The sequence below is a fragment of the Tachyglossus aculeatus genome, chromosome 4 (assembly GCF_015852505.1).
Source record: "Tachyglossus aculeatus isolate mTacAcu1 chromosome 4, mTacAcu1.pri, whole genome shotgun sequence".
NCBI classification, from domain to species: domain Eukaryota; kingdom Metazoa; phylum Chordata; class Mammalia; order Monotremata; family Tachyglossidae; genus Tachyglossus; species Tachyglossus aculeatus.
In genome coordinates, this window is record NC_052069.1 from 96,732,679 (window position 1) to 96,753,639 (window position 20,961).

The following is a 20,961-nucleotide window of genomic DNA, read 5'->3' on the forward strand; positions in this document are numbered from 1 at the left end:
TGGCTTGGTACTCCTATCAATGACTACTTTAGGTTTTTAAAAATGCAAAATCTCTGGTGGTATCAGTACTTGAGAAATCAGTTGAAACATTCTGAGATACTATCATTTAGTCAGAAACATTTTAAGTGTCTAGAATTAAAAATTGAAATTTTTATAATCAGCACTACAAGGAATGGATCAATTTGAATTCCTATGAGGACCTAAGCTTGTTTAAAGATTGAGTTTGCTATCTGTCAGTGAGTTTTCCCACAGCTTCACAGAGGCTCTGAATCAAGTGAAAAAACTTCACATGCACACAAACTAAAGAAGGCAAATTTAAGGCAGAAAAATTAGGTTTGGTTTGATAGTCTGGTCAAGAGATTTTGGTTTATTAATAAATGTGCTGTTGTAACTCAGAGGCCAAAAGGGTCTCTAGTAGGTGCAGCTGTAAAGAAGAACAGAGACTGGATTTAAAAATAAGTTAATTTCCTAAACAGCTGTGCTCAGGAGCGAAAAGAAGCTCTCACTTTCCGGCCCTTCAGAGGTTGTGGAGGACGGTGATTGCTCAACATGAAATCAGCTGCCTCACCCTCAGCAGTACACGAGAGGCTGCGGAATTTGGCCAGCTGTGGAAGAGAAGAGGTCTCAATTTTAGCACAGAAATGTCACACCAGCCCCAACAAAACAGAGAGCACATGAGGATGAGATACTTACCACCTTTTCCTTTATCCAAAAAGTGAAGGAGAAAAATAAACTTTTCTAGAATAAAGATCGCATGATCTTTTTGGGCAGCTGAGCCCCTCCATTAATGGTTTTGTTGCCCATGGTGTTCTGTCTTCTATAACCTTATGTTGCCAACTTGTACTTCCCAAGCGCTTAGTACAGTGCTGTGCACACAGTAAGCGCTCAATAAATATGATTGAATGAATGAATGAATGAACCTTAAAAACTTCAGTGGCTGCCATTCAACACCTGAGAAAAACTGATGTCTCTGCTCCCTTTCTTTAAAAGAAGATTGGGATATTCACTATTGTGTAATGGCTTTGTCTGTTCAGTTCATCTTTACTCACCCATGAAAGAGCTGGGTTAATTATTGAGGGAGACTATATAGTTTTTGGACAGGACAGCTCCTTGGGAGTTGTACTGAGGTACCAAAGTCAGCCATTAACAGTGTTGATTAACCCTATCCCAGGCACAGATAGTAATGCTATGCCAGAAACCAGATGTTGTGAGAAGCAGTGTGGCTTAGTGGATAGAGCATGGGGCTGGGAGTCAGAAGAACCTGGGTTCTAATCCTGGCTCTGCCAAATGTCTGCTGTGTGACTTTGGGCAAGTCACTTCACTTTCCTGTGCCTCAGTTACCTCGTCTGTAAATTGGGGATTGTCAGCCCCATGTGGGACAAGGACTGTGTCCAACTTGTTTACCTTATATCTAACTCAGTGCTTAGCACATAGTAAGAGCTTAACAAGTACCATAATTATTTATTCATTTTATTATTATGTTACAGAGGAAGAATAAAACGGTTCCTATCTGAAGGTGTTAATGATCTAATGGGGGAGACTAGGCCAAGACAAATACACAAAAGTATAAGTATAAAGCTATAGCGACTAAGGCACTGGCCAAGATGGTAGCTCTTCGGACAAGGGAAGGGCCAGGTTTGGTGAAAAGGGTGAAGGGCCTTTCCACACCAAGGAACAGCTCAGGATCCAGAGAGTTATGTGTGAAGGCAGAGGACAAGCTGGCTTGACATGAACAGACCACAGTGTGTAGAGTGTGGAGAGAGAAGGGGTTGTTAGCCAAGAGCCAATCCAATGGTGGGGGTCTGAAGCAAGCACAAAGCCAAGAGTTTAGACTCGATTCAAATGGCAAGCTACTACTGGCTTCCAGGAATGGGGAAGCTCATGGTGACATCAACACTTGAGGAAACTGTTCTTGCTGCACTGTGGAGCCAAGCTTGGAGGACAGCGTTGGAGATGTGGAGACCAAAGAAGCTGGGGCAGTCCCTCAGGACCAGGTATGTATGGCCAGCTACTGGCTGGGCCAGAGAACCATGGAGTACATTGCCTGAGCACAATGCTCCCATTTGCTCTAGAGTTTAGTATAGTCATAAACAGGTGGACCAGTTCCCAAAGTAGGTAACTGACCCACAGCTTCTGAACTCATCCTGAAAACCTTTCACATCACAGGATGAAGTTGTCCCTTCCCAGGAGAACACACCTATGCCAAACTTCCACCACACCGAACTGGGGAAACTCTCGGTTTCATCCTTAAGACTGGTTGGGATAGAGAGAGCCAAAGACAACTTCTGATAATGAGGATATTATTATTATCACTATGTGCCAACCCCTGTAGTAAATACTGGGATAAATGCAAGAAAATCAAGTCAGATACAGTTCCTGTCCCACATGGGGTTTATAGTGTAAGTAGGAAGGAGAACAAGAATTGAACCCTCATTTTATAGATGAGAAATCTGAGCCACAGAGGAAAGTGACTTTCCCAAGGTCACATGGAAGGAAAATGGGATACCCAATATTAAAACCCAGAAATTTCTAAAGTGGGCAGTTGAGGAATACAACATTTTTACATTATTTTTTACATTATTTTTCCTTAATGATAAATACATATCACGATGATTATTCATTCATTCAATCATATTTATTGAGCGCTTACTGTGTGCAGAGCACTCTACTAAGCGTTTGGGAAGTACAAGTCATCAACATATAGAGACGATCCCTACCCAACAACGGGCTCACAGTCTAGAAGACGTGCTCACAGTCTAGAAGATTATGATGATGATGGTATTTGTTAAGTGCTTACTGTGTGCCAAGCACTGTTCTAAGCACTGGGGTAGATTCAAGGTAATCAGATTGTCCCATGTGGGGCTCACAGTCTTAATCTCCATTTTACAGATGAGGGAACTGAGGCACAGAGAAGTTAAATGACTTGCCCAAGGTCACACAACAGACAAGTGGTAGAGCCGGGATTAGAACCCATGAATCAATCAATCGTATTTATTGAGCTCTTACTGTGTGCAGAGGACTGTACTAAGCGCTTGGGAAGTACAAATTGGCAACATATAGAGACGGTCCCTACCCAACAGTGGGCTCAGTCATGACTCTGACTCCCAAACCCGTGCACTTTCCACTGAGCCACGCTAATGTTGGCAGCAAATATCTGCAATAGCAAATATAAATGGAGGATTGAAGGAATTATCTAGGTAATTCAGGCTGAAAATAAATTGTTTCCACAGGAAAAACCCACATAATTGAGACATAAATGTTGGTGAGGGTGGGGGTGTTTTGGATTTTTGTTTGTTTTTTAAATTAACTGAATACCTGTCTCACTTCACTTCACTTTTTTAACAGATATGGCATTTAAGTGACCAGCCTGAGACAAGAAACTACACCCCCAGGACAAGAGCAAAGCTTAGACAATAAAAAGACAGGTGAAAATTCCTGTAAATAAGACAGCATTCAGTTTTGTGCAAACCTCTCTCTCAAGTTCATCTGTTACTTGACAAGCAATCCAGATGAGATATATAAGAAATGTTTTGGAAGTGGAAAAAACTGTAATAAAACATAAATATCAGAAAGTGTTAGCATTAATTAAAACTAAATTATCTTGAGCTAAGCGAAGGAATTAATAATTATCTGGTTAACACAGGAAGATGAAATCTGGATAATTCAAGCCAAGACTTTTCCAAGTGCTTATTTCAGTGTTTTGCTCTCAGTTGGAGCTCAGTAAGTACCAGTTATTATTATTATTATTATTATTATTATTGTATTTGTTAAGCACTTACTATGCACCAAGGACTGTTCTAAGTGCTGGGACAGATACAAGTTAATCAGGTTGAACACAGTCTCTGTCCCACATGGGGCTCACAGAGTAAGAGGGGGTAGGATTTAATTCCCATTTTACAGTTGGGGAAACTGAGTCACGGAGAAGTTAGGTGACTTGCCCAAGGTCACACAGCAGATGAAGAAAAAAATCTAACCTGATTTTTATCTACAGACTCAATTCTTCCAAAACTCATGTTTTGACCATGCACTGGAGTAAGACGCTGTGTGCATTTATTTGGGTGAGCATAATGATATGCTAAAGAAAGAGTTGTGTGATGACTGACATGTGTGTACAATCCTATAAACACAAGGTTTTCTCAATGTGGAGTTCTGCAAGAAAGTAATCCCCACTTTAGAGAAGAACTGAGCATAACATACTGGTGCAGTAACACACTTCAGGGCTCCAAAAGCCTCCTAACTGAAAAAGACTGTGTGCTCATTTTCTTCATAAAAGGTATTTCGTGTCTGGCATGACCCACGTACACAACACTTCCCCCTCTAATAGGCAGAGTGTTATAGACTGAAGTTTCCATTATTTGATAAAATGAAAAAGTTATTTTTTATTCATAGAAAACAAATGAAAAATCCAAAGGCATATGAGTAAATGCTACTTCTTCACGGCTGTTGGGAAACCAAGCTTGTTTTCCATCAGTCCAAGAAAGAGGGAACTGGCTCTTTGGTTGAAATGCAGCACAGTGAGCATTTATGCCAGATTAGGTCTATGGAGACAAGCGAGCAGGTCCAAGCGAGCTGCTCCTTTGTGTTGGTGTGGGTAGGAATTGTGGCCATCAACTCCTTTGTTTTGTACACTCCCAAGCACTTAGTACAGTGTTTTCCAGACAGTGAGCACTCAATGAATACCAATTTCCTCCCTAACTTGGCATCTTGGAATCACCCTGATACCCACAAAATGACACCCCCAAGAGCAGCAGCAGGTGAAGGGACAGTGAAGAGGGAATAGAAAAGCCTGAAAGATTGTCAGTAAGACTGTTCAGTCAGTTGACGTTGAGGTACTTGGGGCAGATACATCCCAAACACCATTGCTATTAGGAAAACCCTGAACCACAGGTTTGTCCTGTAAGAAATCATGGCTAACAGGGAAAAATCCAGTCAGTAAAAATTTGAGGTCTCAAAGAGGGACCTTAAAATACAGGACTCCAGAATTTCTGGATAAACCAAGGATCCCTGCGTAACCACCTATGCAGGGATTTAAAACTGTTAAATCCAAATCCCAAAGCAGAGCAGGCCCCAGTGTACACAGTCAAAGGGAAAGGGGAGTGAAGCAATATTCAGTGAGTTGGGACAGTGTGAAGAGCTTATCTTGGCTTAAAATCAATAAAATATTTCACAGGTCCAGGGGAGATGCAACATTCACTCCTTCTTAATTAAAAAGGATGATGAATGTGTTCACACAAGGACTGGAAATAGGAATAGTGTGAAATTACCACACCAAGAATTTAGTGCTTTGGTGTTTGAGTCCAAAGATGGAAAAAAACCCAAAAACATTTGCATCAATAAAAATGGAAAGTAGAAGCATTTGACCTGGGTTTCTTAAGTTTTTGTGGGCAGGAAAGATACCTACCAGCTCCACTGTATTGTACTTTCCCAGATGCTTAGTACAGTGCTCTGCACACAGTAAGCACTCCATAAATAGTAATAGCAATGATGACATTTGTTAAGTGCTTACTATGTGCTAAGGACTATTCTAAGATCTGGGGTAGATATAAGCTAACCAGGTTAGACACAACCTCTGTCCCACACGGGGCTCACAGTCTTAATCCCATTTTACAGGTGGGGTAACTGAGGCACAAAGAAGTGAAATGACTTGCCCAAAGTAACACAGTAGACAAGTGTCGGAACCAGGGTTAGAACTTAGGTCCTTCTGACTCCCAGGACCGTGCTCTATCCACTAAATCATGCTGCTTCTCGATATATACGATTGACTTATTGACTGATTAGGCTCCAGCTTCCTGTGCCAAAGTTCTTTAATAGCCAAACACTGGCATAAATCCTGAAATTTTTCCCTGAGCTCTGAATCATGGCCTGCCTAGCTTTGGGAAGGCTCAGATGCACATGTTGGGGAGATTAGGGGTGGGAGGAAGCTAGGCATTTGGAGAAAGAAGACTGCCTTTTGCCTAAAATGAACATATATACTCTGATGAGTTTCACTCTGGTCAGCTAAAGGCCCTGAAACCTCACCCAAAGCAACCAGAAAAGCCTCTGGTTCTTCCCCAAAAACACTTGGGGAAGCTTAGAGCAAGCCGGCCTGGAGTCTGGGGAGCAGTTAGGGATCCAGAAGGAGCAGGATCCAAGAAGAAACTGATGCCTCTTACCATTCCAACTAGAGCATAGGCTCCTTGAAGGGAAGGGATCATGTCTACCAACTCTCTTGTATTGTACTCTCCCTTCAGTAGAAGGCTCTGTATATCGTAAACACTTAATTACTACCGCTGATTGACTGATTGATCTCTGAGAGATACTGCAAGAAAGTTGAGTTCCTCTCCTCAAGACCCTGGCCTCTGGAGAAAGGCCCAGGCAGGGAAATGTTATATTGTACTCATCCAAGCACTTACTACAGTGCTCCGCATAAAGTAACCACTTAATAAATACCACTGATTGATTGCTCGATCAATCCCACCACATATACTTATGTTGTTATTTGAAACAGACTTTGAACCATGAAAGACTATTTGATGTGATTAAGTTACTAAGACAAGTCTCCTTTGTAAAAACGGGAAAAATAAGATGGTTAATAGACAGTTCCGTGGGTACCTGTTGTGAGCTGATGCTTATGGGTTGTTTAAAAATGATCCAGATGACACTCTCAAGAAGAGGTGGAACAGTGAGGGAACCAGGGTATGTCCAGTAGTCTCGAGTCAGAGGAAGTAAAGATAACGGATCAAAATTGGTGAAGCGCATTTGTTTGCCCTGTGGAAAAAGGGAGACGATCTAAAGGTGATTTCATTGTACCCCAAAGACTTTTATTTTGCTTTAAGAAAGATTTCTAGCCATGAATTAGAATGCAATTTAAAGCATAGCTTACTTGCATATATTTGCTTTACATCATCAAATTATTTAGTGTGTTTTAACAAAGAAAATAAGTTTTTATACCTCTAAATACACAAGCATGCTTTTTAAAACCTGTTGCCCCCATGAGGTCACCTGTAATTATTCAACATCAGTGATTGGTATCATGCTAACTTTAACAAGGATTCCTAAAGCTAATTAAGAATCCTTCCCTACTTTACCAATTGAACATGGAAAATTCATTCATTCATTCATTTAATCGTTTTTATTGAGTGCTTACTGTGTGCAGAGCACTGTACTAAATGCTTGGGAAGTACAAGTTGGCAACATATAGAGACAGTCCCTACCCAACAACGGGCTCACAGTCTAGAAGGGGGAGACAGACAACAAAACAAAACATGTGGATAGGTGTCAAGTCATCAAAATACATAGAAATAAAGCTAGATGCACATCATTAACAAAATAGAATAGTAAATATGTACAAGTAAAATAGAGTAATAAATCTGTACAAACATATATACAGGTGCTGTGGGGAGAGGAAGGATGCAGGGCTGGGGGGCTGGGGAGGGGGAGAGGAAGAAGGGGGCTTACTCTGGGAAGGCCTCCTGGAGGAGGTGAGCTCTCAGTAGGGCTTTGAAGGGAGGAAGAGAGCTAGCTTGGTGGATGTGTGAAGGGAGGGCATTCCAGGCCAGGGGGAGGACGTGGGCCGGGGGTCGACGGCGGGACAGGTGAGAACGCGGCACAGTGAGGAGGTTAGCGGCAGAGGAGTGGAGGGTGCGGGCTGGGCTGTAGAGGGAGAGAAGGGAGGTGAGGTAGGAGGGGGCGAGATGATGCAGAGCCTTTAAGCCGAAAGTGAGGAGTTTTTGCTTGATGCGTAGGTTGACTGGTAGACACTGGAGATTTTTTGGTATACTAGTGGTGTGCCACTACCACCACTACTACTACCAGTAGTTTCTCTAATTCAGTGCTTGGCACACAGTAAGCACTTAACAAATACCATAATAATAATAATTATTATTATTATTATTATCCAGTCAAGTGTAAGCCAAAACGTTCCAAAATAACAGTAATATCTGTTTCCAGGTCCCAGCTTCTAATGCTCTGGGCATGTTACTCCCCTCCTCAAAAATCTCCAGTGGCTACCAATCAACCTATGCATCAGGCAAAAACTCCTCACCTTCGGCTTCAAGGCTCTCCATCACCTCGCCCCCTCCTACCTCACCTCCCTTCTCTCCTTCTATAGCCCAGCCCACACCCTCTGCTCCTCTCCCGCTAATCTCCTCACCGTGCCTCATTTTCACCTGTCCCGACGTCGACCCCCGGCCCACATCATCCCCCTGGCCTGGAATGCCCTCCCTCCGCACATCCGCCAAGCTAGCTCTCTTCCTCCCTTCAAAGCCCTACTGAGCGCTCACCTCCTCCAGGAGGCCTTCCCAGACTGAGCCCCCTCCTTCCTCTCCCCCTCCTCCCCCTCTCTGTCCCCCCCACCTTACCTCCTTCCCTTCCACACAGCACCTGTATGTATGTATATATGTTTGTACGTATTTATTACTCTATTTATTTTACTTGTACATATTTATTCTATTTTATTCTGTTAATATGTTTTGTTTTGTTCTGTCTCCCCCTTCTAGACTGTGAGCCCACTGTTGGGTAGGGACCATCTCTATATGTTGCCAAATTGTACTTCCCAAGCGCTTAGTACAGTGCTCTGCACACAGTAAGCACTCAATAAATACGATTGAATGAATGAATATGTATATATGTTTGTACATATTTATTACTCTATTTTACTTGTACAAATTTATTCTATTTTGTTAATATGTTTTGTTTTGTTGTATGTCTCCCCCTTCTAGACTGTGAGCCCACTGTTGGGTAGGGACCGTCTCTATATGTTGCCAACTTGTACTTCCCAAGCACTTAGTACAGTACTCTGCACACAGTAAGCGCTCAATAAATATGACAATGAATGAATGAATGAAAATGAGTTACGGCAGAAGAGACTAGAAATTCTAGTAATGCTGTAGATGTGAAAAAACAGACACTGACTTTACCTTTTCTTTTATGGCATCCAGAATATCTGTAATTTTTTGCAGCTGCAAATTATGTTCTCCTCTCTGCAAACACAAACATCAAAAAAAATGTGGCTTTTGAGGATCTCACATGTGTCAAATTCCCCATCATCCATATTTTTCAAATCACCCATTAAACAAGCTAAGCCACGCTGAGACAGATGGCAAGTGTTCGGGACTGAAGGTCTCATTCACCTGCTGTTCTATCCTCATGGTAAATGAAGCATAATAACAACATGAAGCAACACTACCCTTTAGCTGAACTGGCTGCATCCTTCACTGGACTCTGGTTAACTGATATTTTCTTCATTCATTCATTCATTCGTATTTATTGAGCGCTTACTGCGTGCAGAGCGCTTGGGAAGTACAAGGCGGCAACACATAGAGACGGTCCCTACCCAACAGCAGGCTCACAGTCTTCACCTCTGTAAGTCTTTACGGGATTCTAAGATGCATCCTGGACAACTTCAATAATGTTTCACCCTTTCTGGCCACTTGCACACCCCAGCAGGCAACTACTTCCAAACCTCATAATAATCTTACTCCTAACTTGGTGAAAACTGACAACATTGATTGAAGAGAAGAATCCCAAACTTTGAAACTTCCGACCTGAAGAGGTATTTGCCATTTAGGACATTTTTATTTGTTTTGTTTCACTGTAGAGCGGCTGCTCAGCTTCCACAAACTCTTCTCACTGAAGATCAAACTGAAGGAAATAAGTTTAAATTGTAGCAAGGGAACGTTCAGTTAGACAGAAGGAAAAACATTCTGACTGCATGGATTTGTTAAACACTGATGATGGCTACAAAGAGAGTCTGTAAGTCTCCAATTCTGAAGGCCTTTAAGAAAATATAAAATCAAAGCTGTAAGTTCACTGTGGCCAGAGAACATGTCTAATAACTCCACTGTATTGTACTCACCCAAGCACTTAGTACAGTGCTCTGCACACAGTAAATGCTCAATAAATACCAGCGATGATGAGTTGTCTGTCTTGGAACATTTTAGCATCCACTTGCTTAGGAGCTGGGTCAATCAATCAATCAATAGTATTTATTTATTGAGCACACTGTTATTGAGTGCTTGAGAGAGGAGTACATCAGAATTAGAATTCCTGGTCCCTGCATTTAAGGAGTTTAATATCTAGTTGGGGAAATAAACTACAGGTGGGAGGAAGCAATAGGGTATAAAGTAATGTACTTAAGTGCTACAGGGAGCAAGGGAGGGGTGGGTACCCAAGTGCAGAAGTACTGAAGAGGCATTGGGGCTGGGGGGACGTAGGGTAGGAAGTTGAGAAATTAATTGGGTAGGCCTCTCGGAAGAGATGTGTTTTCAGAAGAGCTTTGATTATGGGGAGAAAAGTGGTCTGCCGGATGGGAAAGGGGAAGGAATGCCAGGTGGGAGGGAAGGTGTGGCAAGAAGTCTAGGCAACAACAATCAATCAATCAATCGTATTTATTGAGCGCTTACTGTGTGCAGATCACTGTACTAAGCACTTGGGAAGTACAAGTTGGCAACATATAGAGACGGTCCCTACCCAACAGTGGGCTCAGTCTAGAAGGGGGAGACAGAGAACAAAACAAAACATATTAACAAAATAAAATAGAATAGATATGTACAAGTAAAATAAATAAATAGAGTAATAAATATGTACAAACATATATACCTATTTACAGGTGCTGTGGGGAAGGGAAGGAGGTAAGGCGGGGGGGATGGAGAGGGGGACGAGGGGGAGAGGAAGGAGGGGGCTCAGTCTGGGAAGGCCTCCTGGAGGAGGTGAGCTCTCAGTAGGGCCTTGAAGGGAGGAAGAGAGCTAGCTTGGTGGATGTGGGGGAGGGCAGGCATTCGAAGCCAGGGGGATGACGTGGGCCAGGGGTCGACGTTGGGACAGGCGAGAACGAGGCACGGTGAGGAGATTAGCGGCAGAGGAGTGGAGGGTGTGGACTGGGCTGTAGAAGGAGGGAAGGGAGGTGAGGTAGGAGGGGGCGAGGTGATGGACAGCCTTGAAGCCGAGGGTGAGGATTTTCTGCCTGATGCGTAGGTTGATTGGTAGCCACTGGAGATTTTTGAGGAGGGGAGTAACATGCCCAGAGCGTTTCTGGACAAAGACAATCCGGGCAGTGGCGTGAAGTATGGATTGAAGTGGGGAGAGATAAGAGGATGGGAGATCGGAGAGGAGGCTGATACAGTAGTCCAGACGGGATAGGATGAGAGCTTGAACGAGCAGTGTAGCGGTTTGGATGGAGAGGAAAGGGCGGATCCTGGCAATGTGACAACAACAAGATACAATGAGTACGTTGGCTTGAGAGGAATGAAGCCTGCAAGCAAAGATGCAGTCAAAAAATAATAAATGGACAGTAGATAATAGGAGAACTGATTGAGTGCCTTGAATTTGAATTCAGGAGTTTCTGTTTGATGTGGACAGGGATGGGTAACCACTGGAGGTTTGGGAGAAATGAGGAGATAGAGCAGAAGGAAATCTAAGAAAAATACTCAAGCAGCAGAATGGAGTGGTGAAAGAGACTGGAGGCAGGGAGGTCAATGAAGAGACTAACTGGAATATAAGAGGAGCCTGGACCAGCATGGCAGCAATTTGGATGAGAGGAAGGAATAGATTCCGAAAATGTTCTGAAGGAAGAACTGGCAGGATATGCTGGTTGAAGTAGAGGAAGGAGTCAAAGATAATACTAAAGTTACTTGAAAAATGTGGAAGATGGTGGTGTTGAATTCAACTGAATTATGATTGGATAGTTAGATGAAGGAAAAGATTTGGGAGGGAAGATGAGGAGTTCATTTTGAGATATACTCATCTTGAGGTACTAGCAAAACAAACATTTAGAGATGTTCATGAGACAGAAGGAAATGTGAGATTACCAAGGAAGAGAGAGGTAGATTTGTAAACTCTTTATTTATACTAATGTCTCACTCCACCCATCAATCAATGGGGGGAATATATAACATGCTTTCCCTGACACTGAGGGGCTTATAATTTTATGGGGAAAAGACAGGCCTGAATTTATAAATACAGTCATCTATCAATCAAAGGCATTTATTGAGCTCTTACTACGTTCAGAGCACTGTACTAAGTGCCTGGAAGAGTACACTTTAATATAGTGTTAGCAAACATGTTCCTCCCCACACTTTCCTGCCCTCCTGCCTGGAAAGATCTGGGTTCTAATTCCAGCTCTGACACTTGTCTGCTTTATGACCTTGGGTAAATCATTTCACTTCTCTGAGCCTCAGTCACCTCACCTGTAAAATGGGGATTAAGTTTGTGAGCCCTATGTGGCACATGGGCTGTGTCCAATCCATTTACTTGTAACCACCCCAGCACTTAGTACAGTACTTGATACACAGTAAGTGCTTAACAAATCCCATAATAATAATAATAACTGTATTGTACTATACTCTCCCAAGTGCTTAGTAGAGTGCAATGCACACAGAAAGCATTCAGTAAAATTCAATTGGATGAATGAATAAAAACCATTGATTGATTCATCCACAGAAAGTTTCCACACTGAGATCAGATGACCTACTGAGTCCTCTTCCATCTCTCTTATTCTGTCCTTTTGGTTAAACATCATGAGTGAACCTCAGTTGAAAGAATACAAGAATGCCAAGTATCCTTTGCTGGGGGACTCCCCTGCTAATGGCTATTTGGCAAAAAATATCAATATCAACACTTTTTATCGAGCTCCTCCCATATACATAGTAGTGTACTGAGTGTTTAGAGAATATATAACATGCTTTTCTTGACACTGAGGGGCTTATAATTTAATGGGGAAAGACAGGCCTGGTTATAAATACAGCCATTCCCCATTATAATATTCTTCTATTTAATTTAGCTGCAAAAGTTTACTTTGACTTAAGGAATTCCCTATTCCTCCTTTTAAAGTATTTTGACTGATTTGACAGAATGATTAGAATCTATTTCAACTTAAGCTTAGATAGTAGGCATGGATCAAGTTAGCATAGATACCTGTGGATCAAGTTAGCATAGATAATGGCAAATATGTTAAAACAAGGTGTTTTTTGCTGAATAGGCTGTAAAAGATATCATTTTGAAAATTTACTACTGTATTTACATATGTACAAAATATAATTCCAGATATTGAATTATTGGTATACATTTACATAACTATTTAATCTTTTAATTATAGTTTTGTATGTTTTATCACTTTTTTATGGCTCTTGTAAACCCATTAATGCCCTTTACATTATTTCCTATGGGAAACTACACTTGCTTAAGCACTCTTTAACTTAGCACTCCATTTTTACCGAACCAACTTACAGTGCTTTTGGAACAGACCCTTGTTTGTTGCCTTCAAATATTTTATGAAGAAAAATGCCACCAAATAAAAGTAACTCTGTATCATCATCATTATCAGTGGTATTTATTGAGTGTTTATGTGCAGAACACTGTACTAGCTCTTTGTAGGCACAGAATGTGTCTGCTAACTCTGTTGTACTGTACTCTCCCAAGCACTTAGTACAGGGCTCTGCATAAAGTGCTCAATAAATACGATTGAATGAATGAATGAATTTATTGATTGATTGATTTTGGTGAGCATTCTCTCAATTCCCTCACCCAATCTTGGGAGAGTGCAATACAACAAAGTTGGCAGACACATTCCCTACTTGTGTCTCTAGTTGTTGCTGAATTGTACTTTACTTTCCAATTGCTTAGTACAGTGCTCTGCACATAGTAAGTGCTCGATAAATATCATTAATTGATTGACTGATTCCCTGCCCACATGGAGCTTACAGTCTAGTGGGGGAGACACACATTAATATAAATAATTTATATAATTTAAAGATATGTTCATAAGTGTTGTGGGATTGAAGCTGGGGAGAATATCAAATCCTCAAAGGTCACAGATCCAAGTGTATAGACGCCCACAGAAGGGATAGGGGGCCAGGGAAAAGAGGCCTTAATCGGGGAAGGCCTCCTGGAGTAGATGTGACCTAAATAATTCTTTGAAGTTGGGAACAGTGGTGGTCTGGTGTATATGGAGAGATAAGGAGTTCCAGGCTAGGGAAAGGACATGGGTAAGGGAAATCTGTACATTTAGAGAAATATATATAGCCTAGAGGGTCAAGCATTGTTCTGGGTACTAAACCCTGGATAATTCTTTGGCCCTGGCTCTGGCTCTGCCCAGAAGCTTAAGCTGCGAAGTGGCTGATCAATTCTCCTTGCCAGAAAATAAAGTTCACCACCAGGCCACTTTTCTAGGCAGCTGGGTGATCTGTGCAGTAAAGCATAGCAGCACCCTAAAGTATTTTTTGTACCCAAGCTTAAGGGCATTTCCTCACAAGAATATTTATGCAGGGTCTAGTGAGGGTCCATGCGGTTCTAGGCACTACCAAATTTATCATGGAAAGGAAGATTTTCTTACCTTTAAAAAAATCCCCAGAACAGCCAGACCATCAGGCTCATGAGCGGCTTCGACGAAGCTGGAGTATTTGTCTGAATTCCAATGAACAACATGAAGCTGAAAGGAAAGGGCACAGCCTTATTAACTTCACAGGGAAGCTCCCGGGCTAAGCATGAGTCATCACCACAAAAATCTCCTTTCAAATTGACCAGGCCACTGGAACTATGGAACAGAAATGACAGCTGCAAGCCCACTCCCCTCTGCTGTTCCAGATCCATTCCCCACCCTCACCCTCATCCCCACTTCTCATCTCCACTGGTTTCACAGAGGTACCACGTAGGGCTGGAGAGGAGTGTATGCACCTGGAAGCAGAAGCACACTGACACCCTCTGGAGAGGACAAGAAGAGGGCTTATTTTGGCCTGAAGGGAAGGTGGGAAAAGTGTCTGGTTTCCCCAGTGCCCACTTATGGTCCATGGAACCTTACTGCTCACTATTTCCATTGCCCTTGATTTGGGCTCCCTCTTTACTATTTATAATAACAATAACTGTGGTACTTGTTAAGCACTATGTGCCAAGAACTGTTCTAAGCTATGGGGTAGATACAAGTTAATCACGTAGGACCTAGTCCCTGTCCCACATGAGGCTCACACTCTTCATCTCCATTTTACAGAGGTGGTAACAGGCCCAGAGAAGCTAAGTGACTTGCCCGAGGTCACAGAGCAGACAGGCAGAGGAGCCGGGGTAAGAACGCAGGTCCTTCTGACTGCCAGGCCCATACTCTATTCAAAGACTGTGAGCCCGCTGTGGGCAGGGATTGTCTATTTGTTGCTGAACTGTACTTTCCAAGTACTTAGTACAGAGCTCTGCACACAGTAAGTGCTCAATAAAAATGATTGAATGAATGAATTTAAGCCATGCTGTTTCCCAGGAGACCGCCCCTTCACGTTAGACACAAGCAAAACAAGAGGTCACCGTCCCCGACCTGTCGAAGATGGAGCAGAAGTTAAAATCGATGATGCTGAAGCAGACAGCACAATGTCTGCCTGTAGGTCAGCAGTAAAGCATACTAACACCCTAAAGTACTTTTTGTACCCAAGCTTAAGGGCATTTCCTTAAGAATATTTATGGAGGGTCTATTGAGGTCCTGTGTGGTTCTAGGCACTGCCAAATTTATTGTGGAAAAGGAAGATTTTTTTACCTTTAAAAAAAATGGCTGTGAAGCCATTCACAGCCCCCAGTCCCCAGGCAGCATCCAGGCAGCCACCTGGCCTGGCCTGCCACACCACCCCCCTCGCTTCCCTCAAGTGCCTTGAATTTTCCCTCCCCCTGACCCTGGCCCAGGCAGAGACAGCAGCCACCAGCTGTAGGTTTTGCTTCTGGTCCTATGGTAGAGCTTGGTCCGCTGGACTCTGAATAGGGCACTCCTGAGGGCTTTGCCAGTGGGATAGGTGAACATGAAGCTCTCCAAACAAGAACTGAAGGGCTGAAGGTGAACCCACTGGACCCGTAGGAAAGAAAATCATCACGGTGAGAAAAAAAAAAACCTTTTTTGTAAAAGAAACATTTTTGAGATTGACTTAAAAGGGCAAGGATCAAATGGATAGAAGTCAGAGGTCAAGCAGGCTAAGAACTCCCCCAGTGAAGTCTAGCTTGGTATTTATTACACACTTACACTGTGCACAGGACTGTATTGAGAAGCAGCGTGGCTCAGTGGAAAGAGCATGGGCTTTAGAATCAGAAGCCATGGGTTCAAGTACCAGCTCTGCCAATTGTCAGCTATGTGACTTTGGGCAAGTCACTTAACTTTTCTGTGCCTCAGTTACCTCATCTGTAAAATGGGGATTAAGACTGTGAGCCCCCGTGGGACAACCTGATCACCTTGTAACCTCCCTAGTGCTTAGAACAGTGCTTTACACAGAGTAAGTGCTTAATAAATGCCATCATTATCATTATTATTATTATTAAGCACTAGGAAGAATATAACAGAGTTAGTGGATATGATCCCTGCCCACAAGAAGCTCACAGTCTAGAATTTACAGACAACTCTAGTTTTAGGTAGTCCATTAAAAAGAAAAAGAAAGAGTCGGCTTGGCTTTATGGTAATTCCCTCCTTTAAGTTAACCATTTCACCATTATAGTCATAGATTGTTAACCCCTCAAGGGACTGGGCCTGTGTCTAATTCCCACCTGAATACTCTTTCCCAGAATTTAGTAACACTGCTCTGCACTCAGTAAGTACATAATAAATACTACCACTACTACCACTATATTCAATCGTATTTATTGAGCGCTATGTCTAGAGCATTGTACTAAGCGCTTGGGAGAATACAACATAACAATATAACTGTTATAGGGACTGTGAGCCCATTTCTAGACTGTGAGCCCGCTTTTGGGTAGGGACTGTCTATAAATGTTGCCGACTTGTATTTCCCAAGCGCTTAGTACAGTGCTCTGCACACAGTAAGCGCTCAATATGATTGAATGAATGAACAGATACAGTCCCTGCCCACAATGAGCTTACTGTTTAGTACTTGCAGTACTAGTAGGACTAAAAAGTCAAGAACACTGAATGGATTCAGTTCTCGCTGTAGGCAGGGAATGTGTCTGTTTATTGTTACATTGTACTCTCCCAAGTGTTTAGCACATAGTAAGCACTCAATAAATGAGACTGAATGAATAAATGAATTCCATACTTTGGGGCAGCCATCAAAGGGATTCCAGAGCAAGAAAAATGGTTTCCTAAAACAGTAAACCATCCGGTTCTGCACCTTTCCCTGCAACAATGGGTGCCTGCTGGAAGCCACTCTGGAAAGAATGATGACGGTCCCTGGAGTCACGGGGTCAGTGTCAGGGTGCCAGGTAAACAAGGAGGCTTAAACTGTGCCATCGAAATGATAATACTTTTGGATCAGATTAGACTCAGGATTTCACAGAAAGGGAGCAGTCAAAAGCAATGTCAAGATGCTTTGACTGGTTTGGAAGCTTCGGTCAAAGGTTCCTTTGTGAAGGATGTCATAAAAGAATATCTTCATGGGCAAATATCAGTCTACCGGCAATGGAACAGGTCAAAGAAGCAGCTTAACAAGTCCAAAGATCACAGATAAAGCTTCTCTGCATTTTTTAGGTGATGAGGCCTCCTCCCTCCTACACACCCTGCCTGATCAGTGGCTGCATCTCCAAACCAGAGCAGCTAACAATATTATTTGTCTTGGCAAAGGCAATTGATTGAGCTTCACTTGGGAGGTTGTTGTATAATAATATGCCAAAAGAACATTTGAACTGTAACAATTTCAGAAGAGGGGAAGCTGATGCTTCTCAGATTGAGGTGTTTCTTCCCAACTGGAAAACAGTTCAGAAGTACATCAAGTAGAACAGTGCTTGGCACATAGTAAGTGCTTAACAAATATCACCATTATTATTATTATCAATTACCCTTACTACTATAAATCAGTAAAATAATGATGATTCTACTGTATTTTTAAGGTTGCTTAAATTTAGATACATGGACTTCAGTACGACACCACAAATCAATGGTGATTGCATCTCTTTACAGCCCTTTGGCTTCACCAGTCTCACAAAGCTTAAATGTATAGGGCTTCAAGTTGTGGGAGAATGAAATCATACACTCTCTGTGCTGGTCATTTTATAATTAACACTTCAAACATATTCATTACCAATTTCTTAGACATTATCCTTTGACACGCTGAGCTCCCATTAACTTCAAGCAGACTACTATGTAGTATTTTTACAAGTACATTCTCTGGTTCAAACTCTCATCATCCTTCAGTCATCTGAGCATATTGGAGGCCTTCCAGCCTCTGAGCTTTCCCCTCTTCAGCCTACCTATACTACTCTCCATAGGCCAAGACAACTACTAAAAATTGTACTGCTTACATCTCTCCTCAAAAGCCTCCAATGGCTACCCAATTCCTTCCATCAAGAACACCTCTTGATTATTGGCTTCAAAGCTCTCCATCAACTCCTTCCTTCTTATTTACTGCCGTCACCCACTACTTCCTCTACATTCCTTCCAAATGAATGTTCTCCCTGTCTTTTCTTTCTTCATTCCTTCCTTCCTTCCTTTCTTTCTTTCTCTGTCTTTCTCTTTCCCTCTCTCCTTGGTCTCTTGCTCATGCCTGCCACCTCTCCTTCCCACCTGAAACTTCCTCCCCTTTCAAATCCACCAGACCACAGCTCTCCCCATCTTTAACGGTTTCCTGAATCCCACTTCCTCCAAGAGGCATTCCCCCAATTAATGTTCTTCTTTGCAACTCATTGCTACAACGTTCAGAATGCCCTAAGCCCTAGGCTAGACAGGGGCTGATGATGACTGAGCATGCTCCAGCTACAAGTGGAATGACAAGAATATAAAATAAACAGGATCAGGGCAATAAAGGTTGATCAGACTGGCCATGACAGTTCTAAATCCAGGACATTTGCATATTCTTCTAAAATCAACTAAGACAGCCTGACAAAAATCCAGGACTGTTCTGGCTAAAACTTGAGAAGTGGCCATCCTACCAACAGCTGAGGAAAGTACAATACAAAGTTCCTTTACGTAAAAGATTACTAGCAAACCAACCATTCTTCTCATTTGAAGGAACAAGTGCTTAGTACAGTGCTCTGCCCACAGTAAGCACTCAACAAATACAATTGAATGAATGAATTAACTCAATAAATACAACTGAGTGAACAAATACCAGACAGCCCACCCCACAGTAACTTATGTGGAAGGCTAAGAGCATGGTTGATCCTGATGAGACAACCATCAAAAACCAAAAACAACAATAGTAATAATAAAATTTGTTACGTGCTTCCTATGTGCTAAGTGTTGGGGTAGATAAAATACAAATAGATCAGGCACAGCCCTTGACGCATAAGGGGATCACAGTCTAAGCAGGAGGGAGAACAAGAATTTAATCCCCATTTTACAGCTGAGGAAACTGAGGCACATAGAAATTGAGTGGTTTGCCCAAGGTCGCCCAGCAGGCAAGTTGGGGAGCCAGGATTAGAACCCAAGTCTCCTGATTTCAGTAGTTTAAAATTATCCTTCTTGGTCAAAGATTTTTCCCTTCCCTCCCCAAATATTGTTTGCCTGCAATCAATTAATCAAAGGTATTTATTGAGCACCTGATTGAGGAGCACTGTATTAAGCACCTGGAAGGGTAAAATAGTGTAGCGTAGTGGATATTGCACGGGCCTGGGAGTCAGAAGGTCATGAGTTCTAATCCTGGCTCCACCACTTGTCTGCTGTGTGACCTTGGACAAGTCATTTCACTTCTCTGTGCCTCAGTTACCTCATCCATAAAATAAGACTTGAGACTATGAGCCCCACGTGAAACAGGAACTGTGTCCAACCTGATTTGCTTGTATCCACCCCAGTGTTTAGTATGGTGCCTGGCATATACTAAGCACTTAACAAATGCCATTATTATTGTTATTATTATTAAAACAGAAGTAAGTATAGTGCCCTTATAATATAATGGGGGACAAAGACAAAAGTTAGACAAAAGCAGGGAGCAGAAGGACGAAAGCAGGATAGAATTCTAAGCAGTAAAGTTATAGAAGTATGAAACAAATAATTGAATATACAAATATGCAGGAAATAGGGCAGGGAGCAAGAAAAGGTGAACTGCCAGCAATGAATGAAGGAGGCATGGTTTAGAAAACCTCCTTAGTGAAACAGAAACAAGTGTTTGAGAACAAGGCAGAAACAATAAAGCAGTTCTTGAGCGCCTGACCCAGATGCCCACATTACGCACTAGTCTTTTCTCCACTAAGATGATCATTATTTTGTCAGGAGGATGTGTTCCTGTTTTACTGGTCTGGCCATTCTGGTAAAAGAATATGGTGGGTTTTTTGGGTTTGGTTTTTTTTTACTTTATTGGATAGAAATATGTTCTAGAGAATGATTATAAATTATGATTATTCAACATGGTTCACCTAGTGGGGATAGAAGTTGAAAATCTCTAAATTGTCATGTATTGGATCTGTACCCCTTAAGCACTTTGATTTTCACCCCATCCCCACAGCACTTAATGTCAGTCTCTCCCTCTAGTCTGTAAACTGCTGGTGAGAAACAATGTGGCCTAGTGGAAAAAGCATGCTGGGTTCTAATCCCAGTTCCGCTACTTGTCTGCTGTGTGATCTTGGGCAAGTCATTTAAATTCTCCATGCCTCAGTTACCTCATCTGCAAAATAGGAGTTAAATCCTCCTACTTTAGGCTGTGAGCTTCATTCTAGAAGCATCATGGCCTAATGGACAAAGCATGGGCCTAGGAGCCACAGAACCTGGTTCATAATCCCAGCTCTGACACTTGCCTGCTGTGTGACCTGGGGCAAGTTACTTAACTTCTCTGTGCCTCAGTTTCCTCAACTGTAAAATGGTGATACAATACCTGCCCTCCCGCCTACTTTACTGTGAGCTCAATGTGGGACAGGGATTGTGCCCCACCTAATTAATTTGTATCAACCCCAGAGCTTAGGCTAGCTCTTGACACATTGAAAGCCTTTAACAAATACTATAAGAAAATCTTCTAGACTGTGAGCCCGTTGTTGGGTAGAGACCGTTTCTATATGTTGCCAACTTGTACTTCCCAAGCGCTTAGTACAGTGCTCTGCACACAGTAAGTGCTCAATAAATACAATTGTATGAATGAATCTACCTCAGCA

General features: G+C 42.3%; 1 protein-coding gene across 1 annotated transcript in view; it reads right to left on the reverse strand.

Moving 5' to 3' along the window:
* Nucleotides 1-204: 204 nt before the first annotated feature.
* Nucleotides 205-20,961, reverse strand: part of LOC119926947 (carbonic anhydrase 13-like) — a 43,441-nt gene continuing 22,684 nt past the window's right edge. Inside the window, exons 4-7 of the mRNA XM_038745422.1 lie at nucleotides 14,309-14,404; nucleotides 8,898-8,960; nucleotides 6,592-6,747; nucleotides 205-605 (exon numbers count right to left, since the gene is read on the reverse strand). Coding sequence (XP_038601350.1) covers nucleotides 483-605; nucleotides 6,592-6,747; nucleotides 8,898-8,960; nucleotides 14,309-14,404 — 438 coding nt within the window. The 3' untranslated portion in view covers nucleotides 205-482. The remainder of the gene's footprint in view (nucleotides 606-6,591; nucleotides 6,748-8,897; nucleotides 8,961-14,308; nucleotides 14,405-20,961) is intronic.